At 35.5% G+C, this 18265-nt stretch overlaps 1 protein-coding gene across 2 annotated transcripts in view; it reads left to right on the top strand.

Annotated features, from left to right (window-relative positions):
* The window catches only part of GALC (galactosylceramidase), a 40428-nt gene extending 22944 nt beyond the window's left edge, over window positions 1–17484 (top strand). For both annotated transcript variants that reach the window (XM_082762065.1, XM_082762066.1), the window contains exons 8-17: window positions 1295–1450; window positions 3552–3676; window positions 5490–5617; window positions 6038–6127; window positions 6744–6833; window positions 7957–8101; window positions 8580–8760; window positions 11473–11636; window positions 12947–13023; window positions 14892–17484. In XM_082762065.1, the coding sequence (XP_082618191.1) occupies window positions 1295–1450; window positions 3552–3676; window positions 5490–5617; window positions 6038–6127; window positions 6744–6833; window positions 7957–8101; window positions 8580–8760; window positions 11473–11636; window positions 12947–13023; window positions 14892–15035 (1300 nt within the window). In that variant the 3' untranslated portion in view covers window positions 15036–17484. The remainder of the gene's footprint in view (window positions 1–1294; window positions 1451–3551; window positions 3677–5489; window positions 5618–6037; window positions 6128–6743; window positions 6834–7956; window positions 8102–8579; window positions 8761–11472; window positions 11637–12946; window positions 13024–14891) is intronic.
* The last annotated feature ends 781 nt before the right edge of the window (window positions 17485–18265 follow it).

Here is an 18265-nt window from a genome sequence, read left to right as displayed (position 1 = left end):
TTGACTTTTTTTTATTCCCTCCTCTACTTTGGTATATTGCTATGTGCAGGAAAATTGAGCTCTATAGACTTTGTTCCTGTGTAATTTTATATAAAGCTCTTAACCACCCTTCCCCACCCCCTGAATTTTGGTAAAATAATTTTTTTTGACTCTTTAATAAAGAGTTCTTCAGGACATGGAATGTAGGAATACAAATCTTTTCATTTTCTGCCTTATCTTTGCAAGCTACATGTTTTACACCATTAGAAAAAAAGTTTCTTGGTACTAAGGTAATACTTGTGCTTCCAAGCTAAAGCGAAAACGTTTGCTAATTTGTACAAGGATGTAGTTAAAATCTTTACTGTGTCTTATGTTATCATTAGTGAAGCAAGATATGAAAGACTACAACAATGGGAAATGGCCAATTGTCCAATAGGGAGAAAATACTTAAAAACCAACAATCAGTACAGAAAAAATATTATTGTCCCTGACCCACAAATTGATAAATTTGTCAAGTTTCAGCCTAGTAGTAAAGAAAATCTTTATGCTTTCCTTTCCAGTGCTGATAGTTCATTTTAGTATATGCATTTAGTGTGTTCAATGCGTGTCCTAACTGAGGGGAATGATCTTGATTTCTGCAATGTTTTATTTCAGCTAGGCTAATTTGCCATATTGAAATGATGCAATTGAATGTGATCAGTAGTCTTTATCTGGGAGAAAGTATATGTACTCTAAGAAAGGCTTTGCCAAGAAAATTAGCTTTGATCATGTTTCAGTTATTTTCAGTTTATGCCTCTTTAGCTCTTATAGTCCACACCGCCTGTTTGAAAGCTGCATTTGTTGAAAAGAATGAGCTAAGTTCATGTTCAGGTGCATTAAGGCATTAATGCCATTAAGTTTTTAGAATAATGCCTAGTACTGTATCTTGCTGTTGATTTATAATTAAAGTTTTGTCTAATGTAGTACAAAGTGTGTATTTCTCTTAGCATGATGCAAGTACTCATACAAGTTATCAAGCTTAATTTCAGGATAAAGCTTTGCTTTAGCTAGCTGCAGACATTACACGATGTATTTTAAGTTAGGCTTACTTATGAAGGTAACGTTTTAAAGGAGTAGTCTTGTACTGATGCAAATATGATAAGATGTATTACACATCTCTCTTGTTCCAAGTTTTTTATTCCATTAATATTATTCCAAAGAGAGTTTGTTTTTCAATTTAAGTTTGGAAGAGGGGAATTATTGCTGATGTTTGTACTTCCAGGCTTTGATTTTTCTTTTTCTGATAAGTGCTCTTTCTTTTTAAAACGCTGTATAGGGCTCACTATCCTGGAACGAAAACAGTGCCAAATGCCTTATTAACGCAGAAAAAACTGTGGTCTTCAGAAGATTATAGTACTTTCAACGATGAAGTAGGTGCAGGCTGTTGGGCTCGGATCCTAAACCAAAACTACGTGAATGGAAACATGACCTCGTAAGTGTTGTACGCTGTTGCTAGCTTTTGGAACTTCATATGTAAGAATTGTCTAAAGTACCATATAACACATCTACCTGCTATGTTAAGGGAGTAGGTAAACTGAAACTTTCTCCTCTGTCAGTCCCAGTTCAAATATACGAAGGTGTGAAGTCTACTGTCTTAATCTCTCTCTGGGTTAGAAGTCCCACAAATTTTAATGCATTCTTAGTCATCACAGTTCCATGTGTATCCATTGGTTTATGCAGTGGAGTTCATCTGTTTTTGAGATGCTGGTGATAGTTCTTAAAAACAGAATGTTCTTAAGAACTAACAACCTGAAAAACACAGGAGGAAAATAACATAATAAAGCTAATCTAGCTGCATGCTTCTTAGGGTCTTTATCAGGTTGTTTGTCTTCATTTAAAAGTAGTAGGAAAGTATTTTATTACTTTTTTTTTTTTCCATACAGCTACTTTCTGAGAAACCATTCTAAAACTTGCTGTGGTCTTTTGATGTTTTTTTTTGTTCTGTACATCTTCATGCCAAACTGAAATCTGTAAGAAAATTATTGTTCTACTTAGCGGGTAATTATGTAAGTCAGTTTTAAAACAGAATGGGAGAAATATTTTTTTTTCCAGTGAAACAACTACTAATATTTGAAAAAAAAAAAAATAAAAAATAGTCTGATTAAAGAAAATGGAGGCATCAGGATCTAAGCAAATCACTTCAAAACTTTTAGCTTTTATGTAACTTATTTTTGGATTAATAAAGAGAAATGTTTTTTTCTGAAATGCTTGAAATGGAGCACGGCAGAAAGCACTTGCATGCTTCTAAAGAGAAACTTATTGAGTTGACTGTCTTCTGTGAATCTTGTTTCCCTCTGAGAGCTGAAAATTTCTACCACATAACTATTTCCTCTGTGAATTCCTGACTTGTCTCTTGATTTTCATGTTCTTTAGTATTTCATTTAGGGATAAGTCTTTTCCTGTTGCATTTTCTTCTTTTTCCAAGCTCTTTGAGATTATATAAACCCCACTTGTTTCGCGATGTAGCAGCCAGAAATTATTCATAAATTATAGAACAGTTCCAAATCCATATAATCAATACTTCAATTATCTTGGCTTTTATATTGAGCCTTCCTGATGAAGGGAGGCTAATCTTTCTGAGCTTTCCTCTGAGCTTGAGTTCCCTACGTTCTTGTTGCCTTGTGCTGCATCTTAGGCAAAATTTTACCGTGAGGAAGCTAAGTTTACATCTTGAGTTCTTTATTTTAAGAGTGTTTTTGGAGGACTTCAGTATCTATTCTGAAATGCGTATATCATGTGATAAATCTAAGGCGATGAGTTGAGAATATGAGCTCTATGCACTCATTTATATAAAAGCAAAATCACATACCAGCTTCTGTGTTCTCTGTAACTCCTTTATTAAATTGTATCTACATGCCTATGGCTGCACAGGTCTTAAGGTCATAGCAACAGATACTCACTGATATTCACAAATCAGAAGATGTTAGGAAAATTAACCTAGTCAATGTCCTGACAATTTTTTAAAGTAAATCCTGGGTGATGGCTGGTTAGAGTTACTAACTAGAGTTACTGTCCTTTTATTTATGTGGATAAAAGGGGGAGTATACCTCTTATCAGGGCTTAAAGAAACAAACGCCAAACCATCAAAACACTACCGCCACAAACAACAACCAGACAAACAAAAAAGCTAATAAAATTGTGAACTGTGACAACTTCATTTTTTTATTTTGAATTTTCTCTCAGCTGATGTGGTTAGCAAGTATGGAATCTCAGGTGCGCATTTCTTTTACTGTGCATCTTTTTATGGTGACAGAGATAGGAAATGTATCAGTGGTTTAGTATGAAGTTTTCAACTCTGGATGATGACTTATTTTCCTTTCCTGTGGGGTTATTGTAGTGTGTTTTTTCTCCCTCTCCTTTTGCTGTAATGATATATAAATATAATTTTTTTTTGTCTGGGAAACTTTTACTTTATTTTTTGGCTGGGATGTGAAGCTTTTTGAATGTGTACTGGAGGAAAAAAGAATAAATTCTTGTACTAATTTAATCTAATACAATCCATATGAGTAAACAAAACAAACCTATTTTTCCAGAACCATTGCGTGGAATTTAGTGGCTAGCTATTATGAAGACTTGCCCTTTGGTCGATGTGGATTAATGACAGCACAAGAGCCATGGAGTGGCCATTACAAAGTAGAAGCACCTATCTGGATTACAGGTAAAAGGCTTGTGTAATTGTATTGTATGAAGCCTTTATTTGTTTATTTTTTTTCTATGTGCATTTTTTTTTTTGCACCAAATTAAACCAACATTAAAGAAAAAAAGCTTCTTTCAAGAGAAACCAGGGATCTTAATAGCAAGGGAAATCTTAATGTTTGACTTGATCATGCAGAAATATATAAGCTACTGCCTTTTATTGCTATTAAAATCGTTTGATCTGAAATGCCTGTAAGGGTTAGTGTGCCTGTAGAGACTAGTGTACTTTCCTATTCTTTTTCACTCTTTTTTCATCCATAAGTAGACATTTATTACCTTACAATTTGAGAAAACAGAGCAAAGAACTTCTGTATTCTTGTACTGCCTGAGTTTCTTGATCTGTTAAACTCAGTGTTTTCTTGTGCATTAGGAAAGGGGAATACTTCTATGCTTTGTCTTATGAAAGCATGATTCACTGGTTACTCTGTAGTTCTGCTGTAATCTTTTGCTGCCTTTGCCACAGTTCCAGAAAGCTAGTGGCATATACAATGCTGTGAAGAAGGATCAAGACAAATGCTTTAATTTCTATTCTTTTGCTAGTTATGAGTATATGTAAAAATGTTAGGAAAAAATGGCTATACTGTCATGAACAGTTCAGAACAACTGAGCAGCTGTTCCTGTTTCCATGTTGTCTGGATTTTCATGATCTAGGTCATATGTCTTTGGTACTGCCTTGCATGCTGAAAATTCTGCCCAATGTAGTTATTCCTCAAGAGATACCCTTGTATACTTTCCCTGGCTTAACTGTTTACTGATTTTATTTTTTTTAAACAGAGATGGGGGGGGGGGGAAATACGAACTGTGGTGAATATTCATATTACATATACATGATTGATTTATTTAGTGGCATATAGTGGGTGTTGATGAGAAGTGCAACATGACCCAGTAATGTGCGCTTGTAGCCCTGAAAACCAGCTGTATCCTGAGCTGCATCAAAAGCAGCGCAGCCAGCAGGGTGAGGGAAGTGATTCTCCTGCTCTGCTCTGCTCTCATGAGACCCCACCTGGAGTGCTGTGTTCAGCTCTGGGGCTCACAGCACAAGAAGGATGTGGAAGTATTAGAATGAGGCCAGAGGAGAGCCATAAGGATGATCAAAGGGCTGGAGCACCTCTCCTGTGAAGATAGGTTGAGAGAGTTGGGGTTGTCCAGCCTGGAGAACAGAAGGCTCCGGGCTGACCTTACAGCAGCCTTCTAGTACATAAAAGAGGCTACGTAACGGGAGAGCTAGGGAGGGGCTTCTTGTCTGGGAGTGTAGTGATAGGGCACAAGGGGTAATGGTTTTAAACTAAAAGAGTAGATTTAGATTAGATACTAGGAAGAAACTCTTTATTCTGAGGTTGGTGAGGCACCAGAACAGGTTGCCCAGAGAAGTGGATACCCTATTCCTGGAAGCAATCAAGGCCAGGTTGGATGGGGCTTTGGACAACCTGGTCTAATGGGAGGTGTCCCTGCCCATGGCAGAAGGTTGGAATTAGATGATCTTTAAGGTCCCTTCCAACCCAAACCATTCTATGATAAGATTTTTTTTTCTCCTTTTTAAAATAATTGCTAACATTTTGTTTTAACTGCTTTATCTGTCATAGAGCTGATGTTTTTAATTGTATTTTAGTACAAGTTCTTAATTTTCTTGTATGGGTAGAATTTTTTTTGAAATTCCATTACCTCCTTCCCCAAATCACCTTTTTCTTGTGCAAGAAATTTAATTCAGATTAGAAATGGATGTTACATTTTATTAAGATTTGTTTTCTTCTGATTTTTGTTCTGTTTTGTCTTAGCGCACACAACACAATTTACTCAACCAGGCTGGTCATACTTGCAAGTTGACGGACACCTGGAAGGAGGTGGCAGTTTTGTAGCTCTGACAGATGGCCTAGGAAACCTTACCATCATAATTGAAACTATGGTAATGTGCATCAGCAATTACAATAAAGTAGGGTAGACAAAGGGAACATTTTATTAAAAAGAGCCTGTTTGGTTTTACATAGCTTAATACCTGTGATTATGTTATATGATACTTTTGTAGCTTTGTTAGGCTACTACAAATCGTTTTTTCTATCTAAACTTTGTATATAACTTCTATATCACAAATTAGCCTTAATTTCATAACATACCATGGGAGAAAATTAAATCTGTGTAGTTTTCTTAAAGCAGTATTCCCAATAAAATTAAGTTTGTATAATAACAATCATCATTAAGTTAATGAAATAAATAGTTGCAAGTTGATCGTGTTGTTTTTTCTAATTTAAATCTATCCAGTTTTTCATGAGTATTGGCATTTGATGCATTCTAGTAATGTATGGTCCTTCTGTTATTTTTTCTTCAGACTCATAATCACTCTCAATGTATCAGGCCTCCACTGCCTCATTTCAATGTGTCACCTCAGAGAGCAACTTTCTACCTCAGAGGGTCTTTTGTAAGTAGATGTTGAATAACCTTTGTAACCTTTGTTTACTCTTGCAAGGTGAATAGCTATTGAGAGATAAATGCACGCAAGGTAATATAGTAGGGTAGCAAGAGATCAAAAGTCTTGACCTCCAGTACTATAGGCTGTTATATACCTGCCAAAGTTTTAAACATTATACTTCTGCTTTCACCATAACATGTAATATCATAGCTGAATTTGTACAGTTACTACCCTCCTGGTCTAATAATACGTATATTGAAGAAAAAATTCCCGGGAACAGATACACAGTTGGATTTTTCTTTAGGATTTATTTCAAGACTGAGTGCTTTGAGCTTCTGATATAGGTTGCCTGGCTAGCATGGTTATGATCTCATGACCTTTCTAGTTGTCATCAGTTCCTTTCCAGGAAAATAACTGCAGCTGACTGTATAATGTGGGTTTATCGACATAAAATCTACAAAAATATAAAGTACGTTATGGCTAGCAGAATAGAGGGGTGACTGCTAATGAGATCAACAGCTCTAAAATAACAGAAGTTATACACCCATAAAGGATTGATGTTTCTTGAGGTCAATATTGGAGTTGTGTGGTGTTTTTTTCTTAATTTTGTTACATTTCATTGTAGTATTTGGTGGAAACCCTTCAAGTGTGGTATTCAAGGCTTGATTTTGAATCTGCGAACTCTATTTTATTCAAGCAACTCCAACCTTTAGATGTAAGTTAATTAGTTTTATTAATCTTTTGTATTATTATGTTTAAGAAATGGAAGTGCAAAAAAGATGCTTTTTTTTGTTTTGCAATGTAGGATTATGAAGTAAAAAGAATCACATAAGGCAATCTAAGGTAACTTGTACTTGGCTCTTCAGAGAGAAGTTTGATGGTATTCAGTGTGTGTTCATAAAGATAATCGCTGAGTAGACTGGTGATGCAGTTTGTTTTGTAGGGCTGAAACATTACTGCTTTCTTGTAGATATATACTTTGAAAGTAATGAAATTAAGTGATCCCATTGTGATGCATGTGGATGTCCTTTTCCATTTTCTGGACTACCTTACTGAATTTTCAGCCTGTGGTTTTGAAATGCAATAAAATGTCAGTATAGTAGAACCGAGCGTCATTTGTTAAACCTAACTTTATTCATGCTCATACACTGGGTGTTAGCATTATTCCAGATATTCCAGCACTGAAGTTCCTGCTGTAGAAGGATTTGCAAGGTGGTAGTTGTAGTATTCCTCTGGCCTGAAGGTGATAACATTCTAATTTTTTGGCTTCTCCGCCCACATTCATTGTCGAACTTTTGGGATGTGTGTGTTCAATGGGTGTATTTAGAAGAAATCTTTTTGAGAAAAGAGCCTCTGTTGGGATAACTTTTTGTACTACTCAAAGCATTAAGAATGTATTTGGGACATACATCGCAAACTTAATTTTTTTTTTTAAAGTACTTCCTCAAACTGGTTAATGTTAAAGTAACTTTTCTCAAAAACAGAGCACTGTGCCTAATACGACTTAAGTACTTCCCACAACAGGATGTTCCCAGCAGTTTCTCTGTAACTCCTGATGTTTTTCCCTGTTGCTGAAACTTCTTGCCTTTGATGCCTGAACTGTATAATTAAGCTCTGTTTGACTATAGCTTTACTAGCTGTATACAAACTAACTTCGAGGTAATGAGGAGTTTGGGGGAAGTAATTTTCAAAAATAATTTGGAGATATTAAACACCGAGGCAAGAAGATAAGATTTTTGCCTCAAATCAGCCTTTAGAGAATATCCTTTAACTCAGAAACTTGGGTATTTTGTAATTTAGTTTTGATTTTTTGCAGCTTGAGCTTTATTTAATTTCAGGTCTGGAGGGGAAGCTTTTCTATAGACCTAGACGTGGATGAAGTCTATACTTTAACCACACTCAAGACAGGGCGGAAATGTAGTTGTCCAGAGCCTCCCCCACCTCAGCCCTTTCCATCAAATTACAAAGATGATTTCAATATTCGTAAGTCAGAATTCTCTGTTGAAAAACTTCATTTATGCACAGGATACAGTCTCAATGTAGAAAGGCCATAACTGTGGTATTTGAGTCCTCTGGTCTGGGAGGTATGAAGTAATTTAAATGTGTTTTGTTTTTGCTTATTTATTCCAGTTTCTCTGTTAACTTACAGGTGTATACCTCACTTGTAAGGAAATATATTTAATTCTAGCTCTTAATTGGGTGGCTGCTACAGTTCTTTGATGCAAAAGATACAGCTCAAATATACTGAACTAGTTTTTGTGAAGAAAGATAGAAGGTAATTTACTTTGTTCATGTGATTATGAAAACTGGCCTACTTCCAAAACTTCAGTTTTTGGAGTCTGTACTTTGATAGAGTAAGAAGTCTGGAGAATATCTTCAGAGGAAACTTCTGAAAGCAAGAGTGAGTAGACAGAACAAAAATAATGTTTTGGTTTTCATATGCATTTTATTCTCTGAACAGGTAATCCACCTTTCAGCGAAGCTCCAAATTTTGCAGATCAGACAGGTGTATTTGAGTACTTCATAAATGGTTCTGACCCAGGAGATCATGTTTTCACACTCCGACAGGTGGTAGTTCAGAGACCCATCACTTGGGTTTCTGATGCAGACCAGACCATCAGTATCATAGGAAATTTTCATTGGTATGTAAACACTATTTTTGGTGATATCTGGGGAAAATGTCATCCTTACCAGTGTGGGTTATGATTAATCGATCTATTTCAAACTTAATTTCTCTTGCACAGCTAGTCTGTGCATTCAGGCTATCTGTAGATGTGTAGAAATGATAACTGACAGACTTTCTTAAGTCATTGAACCCTTCTCGGATCTCTTGCCAATGCTAATAGTTCAGGTCAACTTTATCTTTGTCTAAATAAGTCCTGAAAACATCCAAGGATGGATATTCCACCTCATCTCTAAGTAACATGGCCCAGTGCTCCACTATATTGGAGAAAATTTTTCCTAAACTCATGCTGGACATACTTGTTCATGCTGTTATTTGAGAAAAACGGACATGGGAAGACCAACTCAAAATATCAGTATCACACAAGCAGAATGCTAATTTTGAAGTGAGCACTAGTTTTTGTATGTTTTTCAAATAGGACAAAAAAATAATTCAGTGTAAATTACTTAATCTTATACTGTGCTGCTTGATTGTTAGTGACTTGATCAATTTCATGTCAGTGAGATAATTCAGGAGATAGTGCAGTTTTTAATTGTTGTAGACTGCCATCTTCTGAGCAGTTCCTAGAATTGTGTGGATTTGATTCACCTTCTGCTTAAAACGGTTTTGTTTCTGGGTAGATGCAACTGAGATTTCCCAGTCTCATAAGAGTATGATTATGATTACAGTTCTTTCTAGGAGCTATGATGGCAGTAATTTGTAATGGAACAGCATATTTTAGCATAATGTTAATTAAAATTAAAAAAATATTTGGGAAAGAGCCTGTTAGATAATTAGCTTAGTACTAGTGATAAACCTAATGCTTAAGATTTTTTTGTTTAATTTGGAAGAGTCTAGCTTAAATTTTTGGTATGTTTTTTAAAATAGCCATTTTGTCTGTTCTTTCACTGTGGTGACATCAGTGTTCAACCAAATGCTTTTTCATAACATACATCAAACTTACTTCTGACTGTGACAAGTGATCAAATCACTTTGCTCTGAAGCCTGAAAACATACCGCTATCTTGTAGCTGGAGATCTTTCATTTACTTTCTGCAGCCTTTTGTTAAGTAAAGCCTTGTATTCCCCTTATCAGCTCCCCCTCATTGAGTAGGTCATATTTAATGTACTCTTAAATTACTATACTGAAATCCCTAGGAATCTTCCTATTTTTTTTTTCATTTTGGTTCCACTTCGAGTTCTTATCTTATTTTCAAAACAAACTTGCTTCTTGAATACTCACCAGGTTACTGAAGTTTTACACACCTGTGATGTTTTGTAATGAAAATCTTCAATTTCAGGCCCTTTGATTTGCATGCTTTGTCTCCAGTTTAAGCCTGGGTAGATATTTTCAACCGTTATTGTACACTATAAAAATAAATATTGAACTAATCTTGCTCTGAATTTCTCTATGGGAAGATGTTTGACTTCAGTCATCAATAGCAGTTTATTATGATTAAAGTTGAGGATTCTTTAGTTTTAGTTTAGATTTTAATCTTGTGCTTGTGAAAGTTCTGTATTTCTACTCCTAAATTTAAATTTTGCTCTTGTTATGCTGAGCCTAACTATATCCTATAAATATTACTATTTAACTCTCACTGATTCCAATATTATAATATCTTGAGCAGGATGTGGGAGTCTTTTGTTTAATACATAGGGAGGCAAGAAAGAAATCTCACACAGTTTGTGTAATGAATGTCTATCCAAGAACCTGATACTTTTAATAACATTGTATTAGAATGACATATGAGACTCTTCTTTTATGTAAGATCTGAGAAGACGACTTCCTGATATAGGTATCCTTAATGATTTCTGTCAGCTGAGCTGAGGACATTGAGTGTTTTTCTATGTTTAGTAAATAACTGAATAATTGGAAACTTCCTAAATACATGACTTTGTAGCTGTATCTATATTCACAACAGTTTATTGGAAGTCGATTCAGATATGGGATGTAGAAATGTAACTTGCTGAACGTTCATTAATAGACATAATTTTTTACTTCTAAGAAGCTAGTGCTGCAACTCGGGTAAATTTTCTAAGTGCTATTTGATTGTTCTGGTATTCCTTTGCTTAATGGTAGATACTTTTTTTTTCCTTTGCAACTGTCATTACATGTAAAACCTGATGCTTTACAGTTGAGATGAAGTATTGGCTCAGGAAAAAAATCAAGTAATTTCAACCTATCTGAACTTTCTGTTTTAAAAAAAAATTGTTCTGCGTGTTGAGCAAGAGGTCTGAGTTTCCTAAGACCTGGCCTATATGTTAAAAATGTTAGAGAAATTAAGTTAAAATTCTAACAGAATGTGGTAGTATTGCCTTGAAACTTGGGTTTGATTGGTATCTAAAAGCAACTTCCATTTTTGTAAGCCCGAAAGCTTTACTGTGGACAACACAAACCTTTTGTGTAACAGATTTTAACATGTTGGCAATACACTTAGGTTTGTTGTTGGTCTATTAGAAGAAATATTCATACTGAGAAAATTTGTGAACTCACAGGTGGAAACAACCAGTCCTGACAAGTCATCAGTGAAGATGAATCTGTGTCTCTCACACCCTTAGGTCCCAATTAGGATGCCTAAATCTTTTCTCAAGAAGGTTGCTGTACTATGTAGGGAGTACTCTATCTACTGACTGCTCAAAAAATTCCATTTTTTTCTCATTTAAAAAAAAAAAAAACTTAACTGCTCTTACAGGGTGAATCTGACAGTCACTTGTGACATCTACATAGAAAAGCAAGATGATGGGGGTGTGTTTATTGCTGGAAGAGTTGACAATGGTGGGATATACGTTCGTCGTACGAAAGGAGTTTTCTTCTGGGTTTATGCAGATGGCACCTACAGAGTCACTGGTGACTTAGGTAAGCAGCCATTTAGTAAAAGCAGATGCTGATGTATGGACATCGACTGTGCTTAATGTTTTTATTAAGGTAATCATTCAGTTTTTGTTACTCATCTGCCATCACTTGACCCACTATGCTGTAATGATGGTCATATTTCTTATGCAAGCAAGAGCATCTGAACATTAATAGGCATTCCATTTCTTGTTCTCAGGTTTCATCAGCAGAAGATAGTCAGAAAGCTATTTTATAATAGCAAATGCAAATTATTTTGCTTTTCATAAATACTCTGATTCAGTGTTACAGAAAGGTTTGTTTTGTGTTCTTCTGCTATGCCTAGGAAGAAATAGTTTCTGACTCAAATGCAACTTCTAAATCTACAGTACATCTCATGCGAAGATAGCCTATAGTGATGAATTTCACACTGCACTAGGCCTTAAAAATATCTCCTATTCTATTTGATGGCTTTAGTTTTCCACTTCTTATTTTTTCTTCACCATGGTTAGGTATAGTATTGTAACATAGGCATTCTGTTACCTTCTCTTAACGCATTGTTGTTCCTTAGGGAAACTTCGCAATGTGTAACTGCACAACTTAAGTTCATCTCTGTGTAAAAACATGCTTGTGTTTAGAATGGGCTGTGGTCCGTTCTATTGTTAAGATATCAGCATTACTTAAAGAATAGTTTTTCCTAGTTGAGGGGATTTTGATTAATGACCTAATTATTTCAGATGGGGACACTTATTAGGCCGTATAACTTTTTCTCCACATCTATTTTCAGCGATTTTTATATTTTTCTGGAAGGGAGCCTGAATATTAAATTAACTTGCAGCTAAAACTGTCTGTTGAATAATCGAAGATTCTACTTCTAGTGCTTAGGTTTGTTTTTTTCTAAGGTCTCTTAACCAGGTGTCAATCATGCCCGATTTCTTCTTAGTTTAAATTTTGGCCTAGAACTCAGCAATATGATGTGGCATCTCAAATCCTCTGAATTCATAAAGTTCTAGTATGTAAACAAGGAGATCTGTAGAACAAATAGAGCAATAATTACTCTCATATTTTGTCAACCTGTATTCTGAGTAGAGGGAGTCTGTATTTCAGGCCAAATAGCATTGGAGGTTTCAGAAGAGAAAAGGTCTTGCCAAAATGGGGGAATGCACAGACAGTACAGAGTCTAGGTTATATATTAAGCCCTCCATGCTGCAAATGAAATTTTTAGATTTTTGGTCCTGAACATCTCTGAAAATGAGGTTTTCTTTTTTGCTAGTTTGGTATTTGTCTTGGCAAAAGGGTGAAATAGCACTTTGCTAACCTTAAGCATGTTTTTACAGCTGGAGAAGAAGTATTAATGAAGGGACTTTCTGGTGTCCGGGCCAATGCATGGCACACACTTACACTCAACATCCAGGTAAGGACATGGGCTAAAAAGCTAGAAAATCAGCAATGAAAATTCCAATACTAAATGGCTTAGACAAAACTATGCTCCTCTGCTGAGAGACTGTTTGCATTAGATTACTTATATAAAGCAACAAAAATATCTCTATTTGTTACTTTAAACCAATGTTGAAATACTATACCTCATTCTGCTGCATATATTTTTAGAGAGGTCTTGAGAAACTGGAGAGGGCATAGAAGAGAACCAGAAACATGAGTTGAAAGCTGGTGATAGGATGGCTAGAGGCAAATACTTTGCTTAATCTAATGAAAGGATCATGACCTGACTTCCTGTTCTAAAGACTCTACTAAACTAGTCTGCTTTATGAATCTGATTCCCATCAATTCTCTTTGAGTGCCAAGTCCTCATAGGTGGTGCCTCCTAAGGGCTTGGAACTGGGGAACTTGGTTGAGCAGCTATTCTTCTTTCCTGTACTGAGGAAGCATGGGTATTTTGCAGTAAAAATGGTCTGCAGTTGATTAGAAGCCTGTCTAAAGTATGTTTGGTTTTTTGGTGTGTGTGTTTACCTTTTTGACCATAGTTACTTGGTGAGAAAACTGATATCAAACTTTATTTAAAATATACCTGTGCAATTAGCTGGAATTGATGTTGTTGCAAGTAACTCAAAGGCTCTAAGCTCCTCTGCTGAGTGCCTAATTCCCTTGCCTAATATAACCTTCACAACTGCATGTGGCCTGAAATAATGAGGAAGTGTAAATCCTAGTTGAGGATATCTTGTACAGAAACAAACTGTCTTTGAGATTCAGTGTTAAGTCTTTCTCTCATGCTAAAATGTCAGTGAGTGTTAGAAGCTTTTTTTTTCCCTTTTATTCTTTTGTACTGGGAGACAAAGAGATGCTCTTATCTGAGACATTCATTGAAATAGAAGTAATTTAGTTTTGTTTTTGTACACCCACATTTATGACAGTGACTGCTATCTGTAAAATAGACTAAGGTGCTTACTAACCTGAATGTGGTACTAAAGATGAGAGTAAACTATGTAAAGCACAAAACAATGACATTTGTTAATCTTAAAATTACGATGCTACAGACTTCCATCTGCGCTGTTAAAATATTTTGTGCTAAACATGCCTTTGAGGCAATAACAGAATTGTAGAGGCCTCAATATTGATTGTGTGAGAGCTCTCATATTGCTTTTTAGAAAGTATTCTTTGGTTTTACCTGTGTCTGTAATTATCCCTCAGATTAAGAAATACAGGTAAAATAGAATGCTTTTTATTTTTTTTCTAACAAGTTAGTGCAAGTTAACAAGTTATTGGCAAGTTAAAATTTAACTTTTACTGAAACTGTTCTTAATTTTAATGGTAACATTATACTTGAAAGTTCTCTAATTCCCTCCTTTAAACTTAATGACTAAAATGCATCATTCTTTTCTTCTTTTGACTTTTTGCCTAATTGTGCAGAGTCAATGCCAGGTGTATTATATCCACAAAAGAACTGCTTTGTAGTTCCAGGTAGCTCTAGCTTTGCTAAGCCCTTCAAAACAGCTGGCTGTTTTAAGGGAATATGACACCAACACAAGAAGAAAACCAGTGTACCTTTGAGATTCTGCAGTGAGTTTGCAAGCTGCGAGTTGGGGAAAGATGAACCTTCTATATATGAACTGTAAAGGCATTAGATGTGTTTCACAGAGCTGATAAGCACTGTATGGTTCTATGTGATTATTTAGAAGTACCTCCGCGTGGAAAATGTGTGAAACGGAGTTGAGAGTTCACCTGACACCTTTCAGGCTTGTCTCATCTTCCTTACAGGCTGTCTCAGTGTCAACACATTTGATTGCTGGATTTTACAAAGCTAACTTTCTTTCTGTTTTCTGACAGGGCGCTTCTGCCTCAGGGCTGTTAAATGGTTATCCACTCTGGGAGAATGTCACCATTTCTAAACCAAGTAACGGATGGGCTGCTATTGGAACTCGCTCATTTGAGTTTGCTCAGTTTGACAACTTTCATGTTGAAGCTAGCTGAGGTGGCTTTTGCATTTGGAGAATGCAGTTCTCATCTTTCTTTGAAGAAGAGACAGCTTAAACTTTGGGGACAACACTGTGATTGATCTGATGGAAAAGAACCTGAATCCTCATCCTATTTGTTAAAAGTTTACTTGACTAGTTATAAACATGACTAACTTTATCCCCTGGTTGCTATGGGATTTTTGCTCTTAGATTTCTGGGGGTGAACTTTAGTTCAAGGTAACAATGAAAACAACTTTGTGGATTTAAATCCTTTGAATAACAAGGTCTTAACTTTCCAGCTCATTTTAAGATAACTTTGGAAGTTCGTATATGATAAAGGCTTTTAAAGCTGCATTTTTAACACTAACATGATTGTGTCCATTCCTTTCACTCTTGAAGAATTAAATGCCAGTGGCCCCATACTGTTGTAGGTTTATCATTTTCAGATTTCATTTAGATGAAGAATGTAATTTTCTGTGTTAAGAAAAAAGATGCTTTGCCTGTGTTTCTACTACAGTCTGAGGCTAGACATTACAATAAATACTCCAAATGTATTTTATTACTTCTTCCAACTTACACTGCCAGCCTTAAAATATATCGTGTTTTCAGTGGAATGGAAATGTGCCGTACAAAGTGAACAGGCAATGCAGGATATGCCTTATTTCTCAACTACCTCCTTTGTCCAATGAAAGGATTGAAATAGATTAGAAGATACTGTAATTTGCAGTTCGTTATTGAAAGCTTTGTGTTTTTGTTTGCCTGCTGCAAAGAATAAAAATCCAGAATCCTGGATGCTGGCATTCGATGTCAGGTCATATATCGAAAAATGTCTTTTTGTTCCTAGAAGCCTTGGCATCCATCTCTCATTTGTGATGATCTAAAGCTTAGAACATAAAATAATTCAAGTATAACAATATGTTATGGAGTTGATTATATTATTCTAGCACAGAGGAGGTATGGATACTATCATGTACTTGCATTAAAGGTAACAGGGAAAAAAACATCCTTGCCCATAACACTTTGCAACCTGTTCATAAGGTAAGTGACAGCAGGTAGATACAGACAGAATTGCCTAGTGTGTCAGGCACTGGTGTTGACACAAGTGTCTGTTTTTAAACTTCGATGCATCAGGGAGTAAGATTCTGAAGGATCAGAAATGCAGTCTGAAAGGAGGGACTCTTTTTGATATTTCACATTTTTTTCCAAGTTACTGTGCTACAGGAAAAAAATCATTGTGACTATAATGAGCTAGTGAATGGGATTTTCATCAGCTGGCTTGTGAAGTTTTCTGTTCATTATTTAGAATGAAAATCTCTGTTGCCATAACAAAACATGCCTCCTGTGTCTGCTTTTCACATTCACATCTTATTTAATTGGCAAGCAAGTACTTCTGCAAACATGATAGGCCACTTGTATCTGAATAAGGCTATCTGAAGCAGGCAGTAACTTTGAGAATCTTGGAGATTCTTTTGAGAAACAGATTTGCAATATACTTCAATTTATGCCGAATGTTACTTGGATCCATTCTATTTTGAAGGCTGTTTCCGGTAAGCATTGACTTTGGTCTTCAAAGCTGTCACCTAAGATAGAGTTAATGCAATAGAAATTATTACTATAATTTTTTTTAGAAGTTTTTCTTCCAAGTCAGGTTTTGAAGAAGGAAGGGGCCCCAATTTCATCTCTAGTAAGTGGAGATGAAATTTTTTAGTTTTGTAAGAATTATACAGCTGGTTATGAATCATTCATAAGCGCAAATTTCATATGTGCAAGTAACCTTAAACAATGGTCTAAAGCACTGAAGTTTGAAATTCTTGTAGAAGGCTTCCAAATATTGTTTCTTTAAATGGGTTGAAAAATAAAAAAACTGTTTTCTACTTTAGTTTCATTCTAGTGGTTGAAGTGTGGATGCAAATCTGCTCATTACTTGCTTGATTTAAGAGGGGATGTCACTGGGAACTCCAGACGTGAAGGAATCTAATTTTAGGTCCTTATATTCAAATAATAACGAATACAAGAGAAAAAGTTAGTAGAATAAACTTATTTTACTTGTGATAGATTTCCCTAATAGGAAAATCTTGTGTGGGCTGCAGGCAATGTTTATGTAAGATTAGCAACGAAGAAGTTATTCCAAAGGAGTTGTCCATTTTTTAGTACCTTTTAATGCACTAGTGTAATAAACTACTGTTGTTATTTTGTGTACTAAACACAGTGTATTTTGTCACTGGAAATGTTGATTATTTTTTCTAATCTTAATTTATTAATGTTAGAGGATTAAACTGTTATGAACAGAGTAAGTGATTTAATGGTGATATAATGTTATTCATCCTTATGTCTGTAATTCTTCACCCTTCAGCAGGCTGTAATATGCTTGGTAATAACAAGCTGTCAGGTCTTTCATTGAGGGGTAGATTTATGTTGTTGATTATAAATACTAATCATTCCAAATGGACAAATAAAGCACTTAAAAACCCTTTATTTGTGCAGAATGCTTCTGTAAATGGGTCTTGGTATCCTCCAGTAAGGAAGCTGACAGGTTTTTCATTGTAATTCCTGGTAAAGATGCTTGGCATTAGGTTAATTTGGTTGGAACAGTTTTTCTGATACTGAATAGCCAAACATTCCTCATTAACAAATAACCTCAAAATCCATATACATCAGGACTTATAGTGCTCAATATACATTTTTCCTTATGTCTGTTGTGTGGATTTTTTCTGCTGAGTTTTTTTCATTTAGTTAAGGGAATTAAATTGAATTTAAGGGCCGTTCATGCAAAACTGCTGAGTACTAAGGCATTGTGAACTTTAGCTGGAAGTCTCTTTATAGGTATAGAAGTAGACAGTGCTGTGCAGGTATATTTTAAAGTTTAAATGAGGCTTCTTTACCTTGAATTTTCTTTTTAATTTAACTTCAATTCCAGCTCTGTGCCATCCCCACCCCTCCACTTCCTTTAACTTAAGAGTTCAACTTTAAAAGGGGAGGACAATTCCATTGAGCTAGTCATGTTTTCCAGGCAATCATGCCAGTAGATATGAATTGCTCTGGAAAATACTGTCTTCCAATAGCTAGTGTCAGTAACAAGTGTGCAGTCTCTCCTGTAGGAAAACCTAATTGCAGGCTACCATTTCAGTTACACAACACCGCATCAAAATTGATTCAGTCTCTTATTCTTTGCCATGCAACTTTGAGGTTACCTGCTATGACCAAAGTTTGTGGCATTTTCTGCAAAACTTGTTTGCATCTCGTTTT

The sequence above is a fragment of the Aythya marila genome (genome assembly GCF_965140915.1).
Source record: "Aythya marila genome assembly, chromosome: 5".
NCBI lineage: Eukaryota > Metazoa > Chordata > Aves > Anseriformes > Anatidae > Aythya > Aythya marila.
This window is presented reverse-complemented; position numbering and strand designations above follow the sequence as displayed.